General features: G+C 40.5%; 2 protein-coding genes across 2 annotated transcripts in view; both read left to right on the forward strand.

Moving 5' to 3' along the window:
- LOC127568304 (arf-GAP with GTPase, ANK repeat and PH domain-containing protein 1-like) overlaps positions 1 to 22,493 on the forward strand; it is a 540,943-nt gene that overhangs the window by 173,376 nt on the left and 345,074 nt on the right.
- On the forward strand, positions 1,645 to 3,447 carry LOC127568309 (uncharacterized). The gene has a single exon (XM_052011921.1). It carries the CDS (start codon positions 2,049 to 2,051, stop codon positions 3,303 to 3,305), a length of 1,257 nt encoding a protein of 418 aa, XP_051867881.1. The 5' UTR covers positions 1,645 to 2,048; the 3' UTR covers positions 3,306 to 3,447.

Genomic DNA, 22,493 nt, shown 5'->3' on the forward strand with positions numbered 1-22,493 from the left:
TCTTATGCCTCCCTATTTCAAGGATCAAATTTTGTTTAAGGCTCACATACAGCAACTTGAGCTGTTATACTGCCTTAAACTACCATATAAATACAGATTGTTTTTAATTGTAGTGCTTCCATGATTCTGTCTGAAATCGGCTATCTTGGTAAATAACAGGGATGGAAACCAAGGCCACCGTGATTGATTTCAGCTTGTGCTATACCACAAACCTCACAGAGCTAGAATTTTATTTAAATTTTGTTTGGAGCTACTAAAATGAGAAGTCATGTGTCAGTTTCTTGAGGCTTTTGGAATTATTTTCATGGTATATCAGTTTAAAAAAAAGTGCATATTTCATTAAAGCTCTTAATTGACACTTTGACAAAAACTAAAATGCTGGAAGAATTTAGTCAAGCAGCATCTGTGGGAAGAGAAACCTGCTAACGTTTTGGGTCAGGGACCTTTCCTCAGAATTGTTATCCATAATTTTTATTTTTGTTAGAATCATGCAAACAGTGGATGTTTATTGACACTTTCTACATTATTGCATGCAACAGGATTGGAGCTTGTGATGTTCTTTTTGCACTATTTTGCAGGATATTATTCTGTTGAAGTTAGTGTCAGGTAAACCTTAAAAAGCAATGAAATTTGGAAATGTTTCGGTAAATCTTAATCAGTAGATTTCTTAAATTTCATTTTACTTTTTTCAAAATATGTTAACCGTAGACCAGTATGCTGTTGACATGATTTAAAGCATGTCATTGTGAGCAGCTTTGGTCCCCATATTTAAGGAAGGATGGCAGTATACTAACATAGCGGTTAGCGTAATGCTATTACAGCACCAGCGATTGGGGCTTAATTCAGCCGCTGTCTGTAAAGTGTTCATGTGTTCTCCTCGTGACTGCATGGGTTTCCTCCGGGTGCTCTGGTTTCCTCCCACGTCCCAAAGGTGTGTGGGTTAGTAGGTTAACATGGGTGTAATTGGGTGGTGTGGGCTCATTGGATTGGAAGAGCCTGTTACTGTGCTGTATAAATAAAGTTTAATAAAAAGATGTGCTGGTATTGGAGAGGGTCCAGAGGAGGTTTACAAGAATGATACTGATAATGAAAGGGTTAACATATGAGGAACAATTGGTGGCTGTGGGCCTGTTGTTTACAATGATGGGGGCGGGGGGGGGGGGAGGGGAGGTGTGGGGAGGCGGATTTCATTGAAATTTACCTAATATTGAAAGGTCTGCATAGCGTGGATGTGGAGAAGATGTTTCCAGTAGTGGGAGAGTCTAGGACCAGAGGGCACAGCCTCAGAATCGGAAGATGTCCCTTTAGAACAAAGATAAGGAGGAATTTCTTTAGCCAGAGGGTGGTGAATCTGTGGAATTCATTGTCATAGACAGCTGTGGAGGCCAAGTCATTGGGTGTACTTAAAGCAGAGGTTGGTGGGTTCTTAATCAGTAAGGGTGTCAAAGGTTATGGGGCGAAGGCACGAGAACGGGGTTGAGGGGGAAAAATAAATCGTTCATGATCAAATGGTGGAGCAGACTCGAAGGGCTGAATGGCCTAATTCTGCTCCTGTGTCTTATGGTCTAAAGTGCCCTGTTTTTTTTCAAAAGCTTTTCACGTCTTTTGAAAGTCCATTCCCATGGTTAGGAGGAGATCCAGACCAGTGTTTGAAACTCGCTCTCTCTCTCTTTCTCTCTCTCTCTCTCTCTCTCTCTGCTTCTTCCTCCGCCCCCGGGAGTCGGTGCTTGTACACGCCGGCTGGCGGATTGCAAGTCGTTCCTTGGCTCATTTGGGAAGATGTTTGGCTCGGTGGGAGCCCGGAAATATTCTTTGATTGTCCAGCGCTCCCGGTCGCAGGCGAGCGGTCTACCACTGAACTCACTGCACGTCTGCATGCCGGGGGAGGGAGTGCATTAATGGCATTCAGTTCGGCCGCACGGATTCCCCGCACACCTGAGCCCGTGTCCGTGCTGCACCCTGTGTGAAGCGGGTCTGTGCCCACTTCGGATCCGCCCCGGGAGCTTGCCCGGTCCACTGTTTGAATCGCCAGGAGGCGGAGAGGAGCCATGTACCTTCTGGACAGCGAGCCGTACCCCGAGATGATGAAGAGGGGCACTCCTCAGAGGAAGACGGTCTATCGCATCTCACTCACCCTCGTCAAGCGGGAGGCCACCCCGGCCGAGAGCGGGAGCAGAGCTCCTCCTTCCCCCCGACACCAGGGGGCTTCGGAAGCCGGCGGGGCTCAGCGGTCAGGGAGCCCGTGTCCGGCCGAGGGTAGCGAAGCCGAGGACGAGTTTGAGGCGCAGGGAAGCCTCCGGAGCTTTCGGACCTTCAGCACCGGGCACCTGGAACTCGGCAGGCTGAAGGTGGCCAGGAAGTCCCGCGATCAGAGCTGTAAACTCAAGGGCACCCCAACCAAAGACCTGGTTACCTTGAGGCGTAGAGATGGTGCTTCAGCCAGACCCAGCAGCATGTTGGCTGCCGTGGATGTTGAGTCGAAGAATAAAAAAAATTGGACCGAGCGATTGGGAACAGGGGCTGAATCCAGAGATCAGGTTCCAGGGGGGAAGAGTCCCAACCAGGGAAAGGACTTCCAAGGTGGTAGGACTTGCCCCGAAGCAAGTGGACAAGGAGATCTGACCAAAACCATTCGTGGAAAGGAGTTCTCGCCACCTTCAGAGTCCAGCGATGCAGAGGCGCCTTATCCCAGGAAATCACCGAGAGCAGACGGTAAATCTGCTTTGAGGAAAACGGAGACAACCACGAAAAGAAATTTAAATAATTCATTGAAAAGCCTTTTAAAGGATAAGGAGTTAATGGCAATACCTTCAGAGCTTGATTTTTCCAAGCAACTCATTTCAAGAGGAGAGCATGCTTTATTATCAGTAGCCCCTGCAGCAGATTCAAACCTGCCTTCTGATTCTTCTCGTGTAGATGCTATTAAACAAACTCCCCCGTTATCTTTAGCAACGGACAAAAGACATCCAAGTTTACTCAGAAGAAGCTTCAGCTTCAGTTTCAGGCATTGGAATGGAGAGTTGGTGAGGTTTAAAGCGTTATCAAAAGAGAAATATCATGGCAGCTCCAGCTGTCTCTCTGGGGTGGAAGCTGGAAGTGAATTCAAAATCCAAAAGCCGTATTGTGGGGAATCTTCAACGAATGAGAAGCGGAACACCTTGGATGTCGGAGAAGTTCTCAACAAAACGGATCCACTCTCTGAGCAAGAGCGGTGGGAGAGGGGTAAAAGGAAGAACAGGACTTTAGACAATAGTGATATTCATAAGCTTTCTGAAACCGGGAAATGGGAAAGGACAGTTTTGTAACAGGTGGTGTGAGATCCAGTTCCCAAGAGCACAAACTCTTCAGGTTTTTCAGCGGCATTTTCTCAAAACGCGATGGCACTTCGACACCTGTTACAAGCCCATATGGAAAATCACACAGAGATTTTGTTTCCAAATCCAGGGGGTATCCTTGTAGCCAGAAGAAGAGTGGGTCAACCCTTGAGCAGTCCAGCAGTGAGAGCATTGATGAAAATACTTCTCAAAACGGTATGGAATTGATTGTGCTTAGCTCTGATTTTCTGTTAATTTGTTCTGGATATTTGCATGGTTTTATCTCTTTAAAAATTGATAGCACCAGAAGGTTAACAAATGGTTGCTGTTGGGGGGGGGGGAGGTGGGGTTCACAGTAATATAAAAGTGATACGGGAAACATGATCTGCACTACCATATTTAATCCAATGAGAAGGGAGTGTAGATCTTAATAATTGTTATTTGATTGATGCTGAGGTGTTTTCTACAGAAGTATGATAGCTATTAGCTCTGACCATGTGAATCCCTAATGGATTTTATGCAATTTCTTTTTAGCAAAAGGAAAAACATTCAATTAACATTAAGATGGCAGGTACTTTCTGTGCACATGATATACGCCGGAAAGCTTGTAATTACAGGATGAAAAAATGTCAAATGCAGCATTTTGTGACCAGCAGAAGAAAATTATTTTGTGAAGTCATCCTTTTGAAGAGTAGTAATTTCTTTTTAAGTGTCTGGCATTCTGCTACATGACTAATAATTTGGTGTGTTAAAGTTCAATTTTTATTCATTTGAACAAAATTGAAGAATGAGAATTCTATACGTTGTTCATCTGTTTCATATTGAATAACATTTATCATGTTCTATTCTGTAATAAAGCAGAAATACTTTTAATACATTTAATTATTTTAATACTAAATTTTAGCTTTTTTAAAGTTATTTGAAAGGTATCACATTTTGAAAACTAAAAACACATTTTCTCACCCAACATTTTTTTTATATTCCTTCCACCCCACCTCTCAATTTTGCACATTATTCTCGGTAGTGTTTTAATTCACCAAGTATAAATTAGTTTTGGCAGCACAATATTAGTCAGATTTTGCATATTTGAAGGAAAGCAAATAGTGTGATAGTGTGGCATTGATGGTTGGTGAGCATGTAGATAACAATCACATGGGATATCTAATAGAGTTTTAAGAATTAGGTAGAGACTTTTCAAAGACTTCTGTCAGAAATGGGATTTGATTTGCAGCAAGACTAGTAATTTACAATCAGGTGGAGAATGGTATTGCTTTCTATGCCAGGCTGAGATCTTTATCACATATGATTAAAGTCAAACGGAATTGAGGTCAGGGTCTGTTTGGAGTTTCAAGGCAGCATGAATATTCAAAGCTTTAATGTCAGATTGATTCCAGGCTCTGAGCACCCCAACCAGGAGACTGTCATCCTTGCATCTCAGCTGTCAATCACTGGAAGGCCTTCCTACATTTCAATGAAATAATCTAAATTCAGGAGAGTAAAGGCCCAGTCTGCTCAATCTCTTTGGCAAACCTTTGTTGCACTCCCTCTTTTGCAAGTGTGTCCTTGCTATAGCGGGGCGACTAGAACTGAGACTTTGCACAGGGTACTGGCTTGGCAAAAATCAAATCCCACATTGATATCACATTTTCATCAGCAGTAACAAAGGGGCAAATCCCTTGTTAGAACTGAAAAGTGGGAAATGTCATTTTTGTGATACCTCAAAGTCATATGATTGCTGAAAATGTACATTAAGTGATTTAAATAGGAAAACATAAAATACCATCATTGAACTCCTGTAAAAATGTTTAAAGGATAGACTCATTTAAGGTGTATGCAATGTAGTGCTTATTGGACTAGCAAATAGTTTTGTGGGCCATTGATCCAGAGACACCAGTTTGAATCCCACCTTTCCTATTGGAGAATTTAACTTCAAGTAGTTAAATTAGCTGGAATTTACGAAGAAGAGACTCGTCTCAATAACAGTAACCTTGACACTACTGGATTCTTGTAAAAAAGAAATCCCATCAGTTTCACAAATGTCTTACAGGGATGAAATCTGTTATCCTTACCCAACTTGGGTTATATATGACTTGAGACTCAGCATTATGGTTAATGATGAACTGTCTATTCAGTTCAGGGATGGATGACAAATGTCATCATTGCTAGTGATGTCCAGATTCCATGAACGAATTCATGGCAACAAAAATCATTGTTGACATGTAGTTCAGAATTATTTAATTTTTAATCCCAGTTGTGGTACTATTTTCTTAGCAGGCAAATGAAGAGCTCTGTAAAGAGAGATAATGCTTTTCTGTAATGGGTCTGTGGAGATGAAAGGTAGTGGGATGTTTGGTGACTTGGATTGAAATGAAAATCTGAGAGCAAAGAGAAAAAATTGGTGGTTTGTTTTGTACAGGAAATGATCCATTAGTTGGCAGAGTGGCAAGAATTGTAAATGTAGTTTGATTTCAGTTCTGCCCCTGAGAATTTTGAATTTGAATTCAAGCATTAACAAACATTTATTACACAAGTTTCCTTGAAGGATGGTTCTGGTTTCAACAAGTTATTTAAATGAGAGAGTAAAAAGAAATTGTTTAAACCTCTCTATCAGCTATTGGTAGTCTCCAATGCATTATCCTTTCTTACTTTTCGCTCCTCACTTGAAGAAAACTGAAGTAGGTGTAATGGGGGAAGATGATTGAGAGTTCAATTTAATATGTACAATGTGTATTAAGCACTGTATTTTGACATCTGAACAAAATATGAGAACGCTATAATTTTTTTCTGGTGAATTAATAGTATAATTCCCATGACCAGCCTGGAATGAGCCCTTGCTACTTTCCAACTTAAAAATATAAAGTATTAGATACTTAGTACTCCATTGTAAAATTGTTTTTTTAAATCTGTAGATACCCATATATGTCGCATTGCTATGATTTTGTTAATGCAAAAGCTTTCTGCGACGTAGAACCAGCTGAGCTTTTGGATGTTGGATGCACACGACATGAGCCAAGATCTTACTTTTCATTGCTCGGACCTGGGCTCAAAGAGATCCCAAACTGTTCAACTCATAGTTTCCTCTCTGTAAGACGTGAAAGGATTTGCTTTTGCATTTTGCACTAGTTCCCTTTGAACTTGGACGATGTCACAGGCCTGCACTGTATTCAGCATCAAATCGACATCTCAATGAAATATATGAGTACCTCATATGAGAAGTAGTAATCTGGCCCCCTGGGTTTTTCTGAGATTAGGGGAAAAGAATTAACTTGAATTAATAGAGCGCCTTAAAAGTGCTCAGGGCACTACATTGCATCACTGTTGTTACGTTGTCAGATTCATGGGTCAAGATATGCACAGCATTATATAAAATTATCAAATTGAAACGTGAGAAAAATAGGAGCAGGAGTAGGCCATTAGGCCCTTCAAGCCTGCTCCGATGACCATCGGCTGTTCTATCTCAGTACTATATTCCTGCTCTTTCCCGGTAACTCTTGATGCCTTTTGTGTCTGGAAATCTATCTGCCTCCTCCTTTGGATCTATTCAGCAGCTTGGCCTCCATTACCTTCTGTGGCAAAGAATGAGATTGGTCCCCATTTGATTTGGTTTTGGTCGAACTGGTTAAGAAAGGAATATTTGTCAGATTTGAAGAACTCTGTGATCCTTCAAACAGTGCCCTGGGATCTTTTACATCCACCTGAAAAATTGGGATCAGGGTCTGAAAGGTATTAAACTAAAATTTCAATTTTGTGTTGCAGTCTCAGACAAATAGGTATTCAAGTCAGCTAATGCATTTTGAACCACAGCCTTCTGATTAAGACGCTCAAGAACTACCAAATAAGTACCCTTCGCTGGCAATGATTAAAGGGAAATTCGCATGCATTTAATTGTGCTCTGAAATGTTCCATTCTTTTGCACTGCTATCCTTGCCTTGATGCAAACAAAATGAACATGAAAACAAAGTTTCAGAATTGCACATCATTTTAAGATTATCATCAATATGGAAAGTAAAAAGCTCAATTGGATCTTTTTAAAGATCCCGATAGCAGTGAATATTTGAAAAAAAAATGCCACCTTTCTATTTTAAAGTTCAACTTTATTCTGAAAAAGCAAACATAGGTTTAAGACTCAAGTGCCGGAATTTCAAATATCTCACTGAAAATAATAAGTAATCTGATATAATTTTGCCAAAGATGGAAAGAACTCCGATCAGTTTGGGAATTTGAAGTGAATGTGGCGGATACGTTTAATTATGGTGTTAAACAAGTAATGATTCTTGCCACATTTCTGATCTCTGCTGGTCTAACTTTGTGCATCAGTGTAAGGCCATTGGCTAAAATGTTAATCTCTCTCTCTCTCTGCCTCTGCCTCTCTGCCTCTGCCTCTCTGCCTCTGCCTCTCTGCCTCTGCCTCTCTGCCTCTGCCTCTCTGCCTCTGCCTCTCTGCCTCTCTGCCTCTCTGCCTCTGCCTCTCTCTCTGCCTCTGCCTCTCTCTCTCTGCCTCTCTCTCTCTGCCTCTGCCTCTCTCTCTGCCTCTGCCTCTCTCTCTGCCTCTGCCTCTCTCTCTGCCTCTGCCTCTCTCTCTCTGCCTCTGCCTCTCTCTCTCTCTCTCTCTCTGCCTCTCTCTCTCTCTCTCTCTGCCTCTCTCTCTCTCTCTCTCTCTCTCTCTCTCTCTCTCTGCCTCTCTGCCTCTCTCTCTCTCTCTGCCTCTCTCTCTCTCTCTGCCTCTCTCTCTCTCTGCCTCTCTCTCTCTCTGCCTCTCTCTCTCTTTCTCTCTGCATCTCTGCACAAAAGCTGTCTGACTCCTGAAAATTTCAAGAATTTTCTGTTTTATTTAGCTTTGTGTATTTGTGTTCTATGAACACACAATAATACCTGGAATTTGATGGCAGAACATTTTATGTTATTCCAGTTGCAGATCTTCCCCAGGTTCCATTCTGAGAACTGTTCATAAGTTGGAAATGAACAAAAATAGTTTACGGGGCAGGATCACAGAAAGAACTGTGATGGGGGAAGACCGGGTGCGTGAAGAGTGGCTGCTAGCTGGCCTCACTGACTCAATGAGTGAGCGAGTGAGTCTGCTTAGCACTCCCAGCTCTGCTCGGCTGGACCCAGCCCCTGATTGTCACAGCTCGGTGACTGGGGGTGGGTGGGGGGGGGAGAAGGGAGGGGAGGCACATGGAAATGCCCCCTTCCCACCTTGCAGAAGATGCCTGCAGCCCCGCAGCAGCTGCCAAATCTATTTCCATCCAACCTGCTCGTCTCCCAAATGCTTGTACGTATGTAAGGGATGTCCATAAATCAGGCATTTGTAACCTAAGGAAGACCTGTGAACTAATCTGTAAAGCAAATGTATCAGTTTGTCATGATGCAATTTTTCTTTTTTTTCGTAATTAAAACAAAAGCTGCGTGAAAGATGTTTAATTATGTTGTTCACAACACAATCCTTTGTTGAACTGAACCCTACAGATTAAGATTAATGACTTGTGTTCTCAGTTTTCAATATGCAGAAGTGCTCTGCTTCTGGGGTAGGCAAAAAAAAACATCCAGAGTGATCCAGGTTGTGGAAAATACTTGTGTATGCACAGTGGATGAGGTCTGGATGGAGTTCAAATGTGATAAATTCCCATTGCCAGATACTCTGCTGACATCAAGTATCTAGACCAGAATATGAGGAGTGGATGGTTGAATGAGGTACCAGAAGAGATCCAGTGGCTGGATCTGAACCCCAGGCTGCTTTGGGGCTTTCGGGAAGATGGAAGGAGAAGTACAGTCTGCAGATGGATGTTTTCGAAGGTATTTTAGCAAGGAGGTCTGGTGATACCAGGTAACAATTTTTTGAAAGCAGCTTACTGAGCTGCTTGAAGTTCAGTGACAAGAATGGCTAGTTGTGGTAGACAGATATGTGGCAGGTTCATTCAGTTTCTTTGCCAAAGACAACCTAGAAAACTATCCAAAACTTGCAGACACGAGATTGCAGGTGCTGAAATCTGGAGCAAAAAAAAACAAGCTACCGGAGGAACTTGACATGTCAGGCAGCATCTGTGGAGGGAAATGGATAGTCAACTGTTTTAGGTTGAGACCTTTCATCAGTCCAGACCCGAATTGTCAATTGTTCATCTCCCTCTACAGATGTTGCCTGATCAAAAACTTGCTAGCTGCTTTTAAGGTCGTGTACAGTCCTGAAAACAAGTGACTGCGATGGCTTTGGACTGCAAATGATATTGTCAGAATAAGATAATATGTACATGAAAACATCGGGTGAAATTTAACATTTGGAATGTCTAAATACAACACGTGATTTAAATTTAAAAACTGAGATCTATAACTTGGTAATGCTGTTGTGTAATGTACATAGGAACGTGCTGCACTGTATAATAACGAATGTTTAAGTTAGAAATGATGCACTGTTTGAAGAACTTGACTATTTCTAATTTTATTTAAAGAATAGGTAAGTCAAAGTGACATTCAATTCTTAATGGAAAATTCAAGATTATAACTTGCCCCTAAATCTTCATAATCGTTGCTCCTACATTCCAAACCCCACATTTCAAAAAATTGCCCTATTCCTTCCTCTACCCTTTCAGCCCAGAAGAGGCAATCTTCCACCCAATTTCTCCTTGCTTTTATAGACAGATACTTGTCTTTGAAGCCACCTGGTAAATTCTGCCATACTACACCCTTGTCAGTTCAACTTGTCACTCATCTACCCCAGAAACAAAGTTAAGCCAGAACCTCCAGGGCCATTTTGTGTGTTTTTTTTTGGTTTCGGGTCCATTACCAACTCAGGTGCTTAGTTCTTCTCCTTGAACTGCAGCCTGCTCGCCATTATATCATCGCAAATGGCAGGAGATTCCTGTTATAATACAGAAACCAGGTGACTATCAACCTAGTATATTTCTGTCTTCCTAATGCAATTATTACTTTAGAGACTGAATTTGTAGATTTTTGGCCAGATTACCAAATTTGCAATAACATGATTACAAGCCAGTATCTTATATCGTAGAATCCCCCAAATTTATTGTGTAAGGAGTTTAATATTAGATTGTAATATTTATTTTGCTTAGCCAATAAAGTAGTAATTGCACATTAGTAAACATTCTGGTTGATCGTAGAAGTGGTTTTTGAGTGTTTCATCTGAGGAATGTGTTGATTATGTATTTCAGTGCTCTTAATTAAATAACCAGAACGGAGAGCTTGCTGAAGTGCAGTATTTTTGTGTCAGTGATGTATTTTTGCCTTAAAAAGGTGTACTTGCAAAATACACACCTGACGCTGTTTATGTTCAATATAAACATACATCTAAGTTGCCACTGTGTCTAATTTACATGCTTTATTAAACTTTAATGATTAAACTTTTTCTGCAATGTACATTTATGCACAGTTGAAGTCATTGAATGTACTGGAATCTTTGCACTAATTCAGCTCTCTCCAGACTGATGGTCCCTTTCCTTCAGTGGTGATTGGTGAGGGGTTTGTTGATTTGATTTTCAACAGTCCTCTGCACATTGAAAACTGTAGGCTGTTTAAGGAAGAAAAAAAAGATTTCAATATGTAGAACCTTATCTTTGTCACACCGGATTGAAAGCTCCCCACATAAAATTTAGTGAATGTTGTTATTAAGTCAGTTTCAGATTTAATGAATCTGAGGAACTTGATCGCATCGTATTGATTTTTATTTTGTAACCCAAAATGGGGAACAAAACTGCCAGTGTAGCCAAATAGGTATGTACTTTTAATATTTAGTTATTTTCAACAATGTGCCTTTAAAGCACAGAATTTTTAAAGATTGTGTATTTTTTCCTCTGTCAATGGACAAGAGGGGAAGTTTTAATTACTGGTTGCTCACCCAGCCCTTCCTCTATCAGGGAACTATCTCTGGAATGCAGCATTGTATCCACCTTTTCAGGCATCCCTGCTGCCCATCCACCTTCTTTCCTTTAGTTGCTGTGCTATACTTCATCAAACTCCATTGTTTTGTCAGATGTGTTTGTTTACTTGGAAAGCTTAAAAGATAAAAATCTACATCATTAGGCAAAAATAAAACCTCTCAAAAAATACCCTTCATATCATTGCTTATGTCAGAAGAAAGCCTGCAGCTCACCACTGCCATCTGACTACATCATTTGTCTTATTGTTGTGCTGATGGGAGTGATACACTGGGATACTCGGAATATGGCAGATCCCACCGGGCGTTAAACTAATATGCATTTATAGATGAAAATGGTCACTATCAAGAATGAAAGATTATTTGTGAACAAGAATGTGCACAGGAGCCTGCAGGATTCTACCCCACCGCCCAATAATGATCAAACTTCTCCTGAGGTAATCCTTAAGGAAGGGACTGGAGTTCGAGGCTGACTTAATTGTTAAACATGTCAAGGACACAAACAAATATCTCCTGTGTGTGTATAATATTTGTGTGTTTAACATGTCCTTCCAGGAACAGTCAAATGTGACTTTCTGCATGTGACCCTGGTTCAGAAGCTCTGGAGATCTAATGTATACCATAGTGGACCACTGTCCAGGTAACCTTGCCAGTGGGTATGAGAGCAAGATAAAATATTGTCAATTGACTTAAAATCATTAATTAAATACATCTCTGCATGTATTTGTTTTATGTGTAAAACAACATATTTAATCTGGAGGATTGCGATTGATGGTAGGGTGACTACCAAACTGCTGGATTGTTTTTAAAAAAAACACTTGGTTCAGTAACATCTTTCAGGGGAGGAAACCTGATTTCTTTCCTTGGACTGACCTTTGTGATAGCATTATGGTTCCCTACAATGATCTAGCAAACCACTTGTATAATTCCAGAGTTATAACTCCAGTGTTAAAGCACAATAAGGATATTACCAGCCCAAACACTGGCATCAACCTAGACACAGAATTTGAACATGGCAAAGCCACTTTCAGCTTTATCAACTTTGCAAAATCCTCATGAGTATCTGGGGGTTAAGTGTCTAACTGGAGAGTGTTTTTCTATAACCTAGCCAAGCCAGCAGCCTGGCATAATCATATGCATAGAATCCTTCCTTAAAGAAATGTGTCAGACTCATACATCTCAATCCCTGGGTATGTTCAGTCCTGCCTGAGCTGGTGATACAGTAGTATGCAGGTGGGAGGGAATAGTCATGTCAGTCCTTAACTTAGATTCCAGGCACCATGAAGGCTTACGGCATCAGGGCAAACTTGGTCAAGTGAACATCCTCCTGATTACCATCTGCCCTCAGTTGATGCATCAGTCCTCCTTCATGTTCATCAGAGACTGGAGAGGCTGGGTTTGTTTTCCCTGGAGTGAAGGAGGCTGCGGGGTGACCTGAAAGAAATGTAGAAAATTATGAGGGGGAATCTGGAATCTGCGGCCCAAGAAGGTGGTGGAGGCAGATACACTCACAACATTTGAGAAGCATCAAGGAAGTACTTGATAGGCCAAGCCAGAGAAGGCTACAGGCCAAATGCAGGTAAATGGAGTTAGTATAGATAAGAACAACAGGTGGGCTGAAGGGCCTGTTTCTCTGCTGTACAATGCTATGACTCTTATGTTGAACATTGTTTGGAAGAAACACTGAAAGTAGCAAGGGCACAGAATGTACCCTGGGTAGTCAAGTCTTGAAGACTTGGTCTGTGGCAGGTAGAGACTAAGTTAACACAAGAAATGAATCCACTGACCAAATTAACACAAGGAATAAATCCACTGACTCATCAGTGGATAGGAGTGACCACAGTGCAATCCTTGTGAATACAAAGTCCTGCTTTACACAAAGGTCACCGTGTTACATACTACAATCATGACAAATAGGATAGACTGAGAACTTGTGTGTCAACTGAAAACTGGTCATCCATGAGGTGCAGTTGGCCAGTAGCAGCAGCAGAAAACTGTTGTGTCATGATCTGTCATATCCCATATTTCCTTATGAAATAGAAGGAGGCCATTTGACCCAGGAGAATGAGGGGGGATCTCATTGAAATCTACCAAATATTGAAAGGCCTGGATGGAGTGGATGTGGAAAAGATGTTTCCAGGACTGGGAGAGTCTAGGACCAGAGGGCACAGCCTCAGAATCAGAGGATGTCCCTTTAGAACAAAGATGAGGAGGAATTTCTTTAGCCAGAGGGTGGTGACTCTGTGGAATTCATTGCCACAGATGGTTGTGGAGGCCAAGTCATTGGGTGTACTTAAAGCAGAGGTTGATGGGTTCTTGATTAGTAAGGGTGTCAAAGTTTTACGGGGAGAAGGCACGAGAATGGGGTTGAGGAGGAAAAATAAATCGGCCATGATCAAATGGTGTAGCAGACTCGAAGGGCCGAATGGCCTAATTCTGCTTCTATGTCTTATGGTCAATTAATATATGCTGGTTTCCAGAACATTCCTTCTCTTATCTCCCTGCAATTTATTCTCTCTCGCATGCCCATCAACAAAGCCTGAGCCTTCTACCACCCACCTGAACTAGGGGTAACTTACAGCATCCAAGCGTGTCTTTGAGATGTGAGAGGAAATTGGAGCACACAGAGGAAACCTACACGGTCACAGAGAAGATGTGCAAACTTCAGACATGTAGCTCTGGAGGTCAGGGTTGAACCTGGGTTGCTGGAACTGCAAGACAGCAGCACTACCAGCTGTGCCACTGACCCTCAATCTAGGATTTAAATTAACCCAGGATATCAAACTTGATTCAGTGATGAATGCAAAAGGAGATGCTGGGAGCAACACCAGGCGAAGGTGTTGAAGTTGCAGTGAGGCTCTGTGCTTGCTAAGCAGCAACAGTTGGATGGAGCTAAACACTCCAACATCTCCAATGGATTGCATGGAAGCCTTCCATATCCAGTTGTGAATAGTGATGAACAATTGAAATGTTAATGAGAAGAGGTAGCATGTGAATGCTAAAGACAAACTTGAAGCCTTCCCAATCATGTTCATTCAAAAGTGCTCAGTCTTGACAATTTCCTGAAATCCCCAACATCACTGAAGCCAATTTGATCCACTCCATAATGAGAAAGGAGCGTGCAGTCAAGGAGAGTGATGGAATACACTCCAGTTATCTGGATCAATGCATCTCCAACAGCACTTAGGAAGCTGAACACCAACCAGGATAAAACAGCCTACTTAATTGGCACTCCATTCTTCACCCCAAGCGTTCATTCCTTCCAGTACCAGCTACAGAATGCTCTGCAATACTCATCAAGGCTACTCTGACTGCACCTCCTAATCTGCGGCCTTTACCAACAGGTCAGACAACAGCAGAAGGCAAATGGGAAGATCACGACCTGCAGGTTCCCCTCCAAGTTGCACATCAGTCTGACACATTTTTGTGGTGTTTATTCATGACTTAGACATAAGTATCGGGGATCTTGCATAAGAAGTTTGCCATTGATATCAAAGTGACAGTAAAGTGAGGCATTGATATTAAGGAAGAAAATTCTAGTTTGATGAAAGGTATCAATGGGCTGTTTAGGTGGGCACAGAGAAAGTAACCCAGAGCAGTGTAACGTGATGTATTTGGAGAGCACAAATAAGGCAGCAAAAAACTGATGCGTACTAAGAAAGATTGGGGAATCGAGGGATGTTGGAATGGATGACAACTGGTCACTGAAAGCAGTGTGATAGATGGGTAAGCTAGCCCAAAAAGCATGCTGCAGTACACTTGCCTTTATTGACCAAGGTATGGCACATAATAGCAGGGAGGCCATTCAACAACTGTATACAACATAAGTTGGGCCAGAGCTAGTGGATTGTGTGCAGGTCTGTTCACTATTATGGAGATGGTGTGACAGCACTGGAGAGGGTGCAGAGGGGATATAAGGAGAGGTTGTCTGGGCTGCATAATTATATCTATGAGGAGAGACTGACCAGGCTTCCTTCTGTGGTATAGGTCTCACTGGATGTCTATCCTTCATGCCAGCAGTCTCACAATTGTATAATAATGTTTACTGTAATAGTGTTAGGTAAAGTAAATACATTGCAGTGAAATAATATTGCCAAACGAGGACATTTCTCTTTAATCTGTAGATAAACAAGCCCACCACTATGGGTTTAAATGAGAGATTACATGGCACTGAATATTACTAACCTGCCAACTCCGAGCTCCAGTATCCCTCTATACTGCAAATAACTCTGAGCCAAAGCACTAAGGATTTTGTCATTGATTTAAGGAACAATGACAGATTCCTGGATTATGAATCCAAAGGTGTGGATTCAATTCCCATTGTGGCAGCTGGGGAATTTAAATTCACGTAATTTCATAAATATGAAATTTTAAAACAGCTAGTTACAGCAATGGTATGAAACTACCAGATTTTCATTAAAAAAAAACTATCTGATTCCCTAATATCCTTTTGGGGAAAGAAATCTGCCATTCATACAGCCTGGCTTGTATGTGACTCAAAACACAACAATCTGCATGATGGTTCAGGGACCATTTGGGGTGGACAACAAATGCTGATATTTCCAGCAATGTCTAGATCCTGTGAAAAAATAAGTACAGTGAAGACCTTAAAGAATGTGAAAGCAGTTGTTCGTGTTGTGCCAGTTATCTGTTATGTACTGGTGCTGTCTGTTAATGAATGTTTTGCTGAGCGAGTTCTACTTTATTTATACTATTCTGATAAGTCACAGTGGCTGTAGTAGAACCGTTTTTTTTCATTCCATTGAGACACGTGGGCAGTGGATGAGATCATGTTTTGGTGGTGAATATGCTGCCTCTGTGATGATGATATAACCTGAGATGCTCAGTACTGTACTCATAGGATGGATTAATAGGTTGTCAGCCAATTTGGTTCTCAATCTGAACTCTCTGTCATGAGAAGTAGGTGTCTGCAACTACTGCTGTGTCATTTAAAATATGAAATCTTACATTTAGTTAACCATCTTTCATCCATTTTCTATGACATTGTCTTCACAAGACAGCAGCAGAAAGTTTTATTTAAAAAAAAACTTATTTAAAATTTCCATTTTTAATGTAAAATCCATAACACTGTGTAAAATTGGCGTCACTAATCTGGAGTATTGAGTGTGGTAAATGGACCAGTTTTGCACTATCTATTTCAATAACATCATTATCTTCCTGTTTACAAAGGGAGCATCATTATCATTTCTTGCATAATACCAGTCAAAATTGAAATGCAAATAACTCCAGGAATGTGTTATTAAGTGATGGTGATCTGTTACCTCTTTTAATTGATTGGCTTTGTAATGTAATCTGATACTTAAAAAGAACACAATTGAGTTGACTGTTTCCCTTTTGTGATTTTTGATTGAAAAGGGCACTTGAAACAGTGGATAGCAATTTTAAATTATCAAAATGAAGCTCAAGGTTTTTCTCCTGAGAAGTTTAGATGGCTGTTATTGTACTTGGTATGATAATTAGGGTAACTTTCTGGCAAAAATATTTAAAATGTTTTGGCAAACAGAATTGGGTTTATTATCACTGAAAAATGTTGTGAAATTTGTTGTTTTGTGGCAGCTGTACAGTGCAAGACATAAAAAGTTAATGTAAGTTACAAAAATAAATAAAAGTGCAAAAGAGGAATAATGAGGTAGTGTTCATGGACTGTTCAGAAATCTGATGGTGGGGGGGAAGAAGCTGTTCCTGAAACATTGAGTGTAGGTCTTCAGGCTCCTGTACCGCCTCCTCAAATTGGTTTGATTGTGTTTATGATCTTGTATTTCAGACTATAAGGCACAGGAGGATGACATTTGGCCCATCAGGTCCGTGTCGGTTCCTAGGGGAACAGTCCTGAAGGTCCCATTACCCTCTTTCATTTCTCTGTACCCCTCTGATATTGTATTTTGGTTGACTCTTCAGAAGTGATTGGCTTTTAATCCTTAGTTTAAATTCTCTATTTGTGGTTTAAGTGGCTTTTGTTGTCATTGAATAGTTTGAGTTCAGGAAACTGATAGAGGTTTGTGGTTTGGAATTTAAAGCTAGGAACTTAAAGCTAGAAGCTTAAAACTAAAATCTCAAACTGTGGCTAGAGAGAAAATAGTTACAATTCTTTTGTATTCCTGTGAGATCTCTAATTGGCAATGGAGAGATTAAGGCTCTGATCATTTTTTTGTGCATTCATCCAAATTGTTCAGTCAGTCATGCAGTATCTGCAGAGAGAGAAACAATGTTTCAGATCAATGACCATTCAGAAGTGGAAAATTCTAGAGGCAAAACAGGTTTCAAGGGGAAGAAGGAACGAAAATTAAAGTCTACAATATATTGGAAGGCAGGAACAATTAAATGACAAAAGGGTTGATGATGCAAGGCAAAAGGGAATGATAATGGATAAGTAACAAAGTATGGGTGAACACAAGGTAGGGGAAGAGCAGAGTATTATCTGAAATCATTGAATTTGACGTTATGTTTGGAAGGCTGAACGATGATGTGTTTCATTGGAAGATAAGATGCCGCTTCTCAAGTTTGCTTCGAACTTCATTGGAAGAGTGCAGGAGGCTGAGGAGTCGGAGTTGGTCTGGGGCAGATAATTAAGTGACAGGTGACTGGCAGCACTGGATCAAGCTTGTGATTGAATGGGGGTGCAGTCATCCAATGTGTCCTTAATCTCCAATGCAGGAGAGATGGGGTTGTGAGTAACGAGCAGAATGTTATAAATTGAAGGAAGCTGGTGTCATACCTGTTTAATCCAGCAGATGAATTTTGGACCTTGATCGTTCTGAAGAGAGTATTGGAAAAGGCAGGTGTGGGATTTCCTGTGTATGTCTATAGGAGCACTATTGGAGAGGGGTAAGGTGTTTGGGTAAGCTTGGAGTGGGCCATTGTGTTGAGGAGGAAATGGTCCCCTTGGAATTTTGTAAGGAAGGAATGATGTGTCTTACAGTGGTGGAGGATGATCCATCGAATGTAGGAATGTAATCAACAAGAGAGGGGAAGGGAGTGAAAGTGAGAAAATGGAATGAATGTTTAAGTATCCTTGGAGTGGAATGCTTGGTTGAGGAAGCGGTCCTAAATAATTTTAAGTTTGAGTTGAAGCAAATGCAATATTTTGCTTTTTTTTTCCTGTTAAATCTTTTTAGTATTTCATATATGTAATTGCTTAAGGTTTTAATTTTTTGCCCACCAAACTAATTTCTTTCTGCTAAAGCTGATAATTACCTCAATTCCCTCTTTCAGACAAACATCAATTATTTTCCTGTATTTTGTTTCGTATTACTTGCTGTCCTTTTATTCTGTCTCCTTATGTTCATTTCAAAATGTTTAATTTTTTTCTGGTAAGTATACTCATTTAAGAGAATGAAAATTGGTGCTGACATCCTTCCAGTTCAATCTGACAAGTTTAGATTCAAATTAAAACCTGAGCTACTGAAATTTATAACTGAATGCAATTAGGGGGATATTTTGGGTTGTGGGTCAAAGAAACTACTTTATTTAAATGGCTCCACATTGAACAATTCTCTTGGAGCCAACAGAGAGAGGGTTTTTGGTTCAAATCTTAGGACCAAAAGCAAGTGTTTAAACAGACTTGAGTGTCCTGCCTCTTGGCTTTCAGAAATTGCATAAGTTTTGGTCAGAAGCATTTTTATCTCCTTGCCAAGAATGGGGCTCCATGATTACTTCTGGGGGGGAGTTTATTTTTAAAGGAAAAAATATTTTCCACAAACAATTTTCCAAAAATAATAACTGGTAGACTAATATTTATTATCTTTGACTGCATGTACCAATGAGTTGAAATAATTATTCAGGATGAAAGTTGAGCATTCATTGAAAGTATTGTTTTAAGGCCATGTTATCACTAGTTTGATTTCTATCTTCACTGTGGTGTAGTGTATGTTCTGTGGTTAGAAAAGTCTGCAGTTGCAGCAATTTGTGATGCTTGTACACGCTTGAATAATCAAACCAGTTTGAGCCTGGTCGACCAGGCAAGATAATTAAACAGTTGAGAGTAAAGGTTGTGACAAAAGCACATTGTAGAGGCTGTCTTCAGTGTGTGTGTTAGTGGTGCACAACCTAAATATTTAGGTGCATCTTCTAAACCCAAAAGGTGACGGCCTCAGGTTGAAAGATGACTGCACAGACTTTATGGTTTTATGGTTGTGCACTGATGGCGGCTAACAAAGCTTAACACACTGATGTTGCCAATTAAATTGCATGAGATTTTCAACAAATTGCAACTCAAATTGTGGAGTTATAATATTCACATAATTGTTAAGACTGCAATGTTTTTGTGAACTTTCTACATTATTATTTAGAGCATAACTTGTATAAAGTCACTTGGAATATAATGAGTTCTTTGAGGTATTGAAGCTTGACGTTATGATTAAAAATGGTACTTTTCTCATAGTTCAGAAGATGCATTACCTTCCATTTGAGTTAAGGTTGTGACAGTGACACAAGTTCTGCAAAGTATGAGTTTTTTGAAGAAAAACATGATGATGCTGGAGGAACTCAGCAGGCCAGGCAGCATCTGTGGAGAAAAGCAGGTGGTCAATGTTTCGGGTCAGGACCCTACTTCAGGACTTGTGCTGACAGTGTCCTGAAGAAGGGTCCTGACCTGAAACGCTGACCACCTGTGTTTCTCCACAGATGCTGCCTGACCTGCTGAGTTCCTCCAGCATCTGCAGTCCTTTGTTTCTCACGATTTTTTTTTACTGTGGGTGGGGGATTAAATGTGCTGTCAATGCCTCGTGCATCACTTGTAGCATCAGCTCCATTAACAGTGTGATATCATTGATTGACCATTCTTGGGGAGTTGTGGCAGTTCACTTTTCTGTATCTTAGCACATTTATATACTTTCTGATGCAGATCCTTACTGGCTGGGAGCTGGTGAATATTCAGGAGTAGAAAAATACTCATTAATTTTCTCTTACTCTCTCTCCTCGCCCTTGTTCTTCCCATGCCATCTGTTCCTCCCCCATTGCTGCAGTGCTCCACAATTCCTTCCCCTTGTGCCTTGTATGCTCTCTGACTCAGAAGCAGGCCCATGTAGCCTGTCAAGTCCATGCTGGATCTACCTAAGAACAATCCAGTTATTTCCACTGCCCTGACCACTTCCCATAGCCCAGCAAATTCTTTCATTTCAGATAACTTTTGAGCACTGAATTTGCCTCCATTATTGGCCCTTACAGTGTATTCCATATCTTAACTACTTGCCATATATAAAAAAAATTCTCTCATGTCACTTTTGGTTCTTTTGCCAACCATATTCATTTTAGGTCCCCAGTTCTTGACCCCTCTGCAGCAGAACAATGTCTCTCAACCTACTCTATGTACATCTTTTGTAATTTTAAATACCTCTGTTAGATCTCCTTGCAAATTCCTTTGCTCCGGGGGAGAACCCCCAGCTTCAACAGTGTTCACAAAACGTCCGTCATCATGCAATCATTTTCATAACCTTCTTCCACATCCTCTGAAAAGCCTTTGCATCTTTTTAAAGCGTGGTAAATGGACATTTCAGTTCAGGGTATTCCAGTTGTGGCTGAACTTGTGTTATAAGGTTCATCATGACTTCTGTGTTCTTATATTCAATGTCTCATATTTATTAAGGATCCCTTGTACTACTATTTCTCAACCTGCCCTGTCACATTTAGTATCCTATGCACATTTATCCCACACCTCGTCCTTCTTTTAGAATTGTGCCCTCTATACTGCCTTTCCTCATTCTTTCCAATTAAAATATTATACTTCCCTTCTGTCATCATTAAATTTATTTGCAACCAACTTGCCATTCTACCAGTCTTTCCATGTCTCTTTAAAGTCTGGTCCATCTCAAGGTTCAATGCAGCACCAAATTTTGTGTCACTTGCACATTTGGAAATTGTGCCCTCTTTTAATATAACAGCAGGAAAATCACTGATCCTCGTATCAATCCTCAGAGGGGTCCACAGTACATCCAAAAATAACCTTTCATCTCTGCTCTCTGCTTCCTGTTATTTAGCAAATTCTCTATCCATGCTGCTGCAGCCAACTTTATTCACAGCCTTCAGTTTTGATGACAAGCCTGTGCACAGTACGTGACATCATATCAAATGCCTTTTGGAAGTTCACATATACCACATTAATTGTATTTCCCTCATTGGCCCTCCCTGTTACTTCATTAAAAAGAAACTCCAAGTTAATTGGACATAAATCCACCATGGATTTGTTAAAGGAAAATTATCTAATTGATCCACACTTGTCTATTATTGGCTAATTCTGTCCCTGTTTATTGTTTCCAGATCTCTCCCCTGACTCTCTGATCTTAGTTACAGAACTGGGTAATCCCTACACCCAGCTTTTAACAAGGTGTAACATTTGAACAAGTCCTTGGGCACCACCACTGAATCTATAGCTGTTTGAAAGATTATGGCTAGGCCTCAGTAAATTTTTTTCCTTTATTTCCCTCAGCAGCCACAGATGTAATCTCATCCTGAAATTAGTTTTGTGTCCCTGATAACTGCTCAACAGCTGTACTAAGTGAAATTGTTACTTTTGCAAATTATACTTGAATATTAAAAAGGAACATGGTAATTCTCTTAACTATTGCTATTCCATAAATTTAATAATTTACTTTAAATTCATAAACCATTCTTTATGTTCACATTCAGCTAATAATAGGCTTCAGTGTATATAGGAAGAAGATGCAGGAGCTGTGTTCAGTGTCATTTCCAGATTGAACTTGTAATGCCAGGTCCATTGTACAGAAGATGCATAAGATATAAAAGGACTGAGAATTCTCGATATGTAAAAAAAGGAATATGACATAATGAACAGTAGTTAAATAGTAGATTTGCTTGTTGAGGTCCAAATTTGTTTTGCAGTATAATGAAGCATTGTGTATTTTGATCTTTGACATGATATCTACAAGACATCCAGTGACACCAGAAATCTGATCTTCCTGGGGATTGTTAACTCTGGGAGGGTGGAGGTGTTTCATTGTAGATGGTCAGGTAGGTTCATGTCTGAGAACTCAGTTTTCATAGTCCACATGGAAACCTTGTATATATCTGCTGTACCCAATCTCTCAGGTTTGTATCAAATATAACTACAAGTGTAATGCAGCTTGATCGGGTATGAAGCTTTTAAGCAATGAGCTTTGATTAGATTAGAAGATGAAAACAAGCATACTTGGGACCACATATGTATAATTTTAGTGGACAAAGAAATATTTTATGCTTTAATGTAAATGTATTGTTTTATTCAATTTTCTTTGATATTTGGGCATTGTGACCTCTTATTCTGTTACAACACATTGTAT

This window comes from Pristis pectinata, chromosome 1, assembly GCF_009764475.1.
Source record: "Pristis pectinata isolate sPriPec2 chromosome 1, sPriPec2.1.pri, whole genome shotgun sequence".
Lineage (NCBI taxonomy): Eukaryota > Metazoa > Chordata > Chondrichthyes > Rhinopristiformes > Pristidae > Pristis > Pristis pectinata.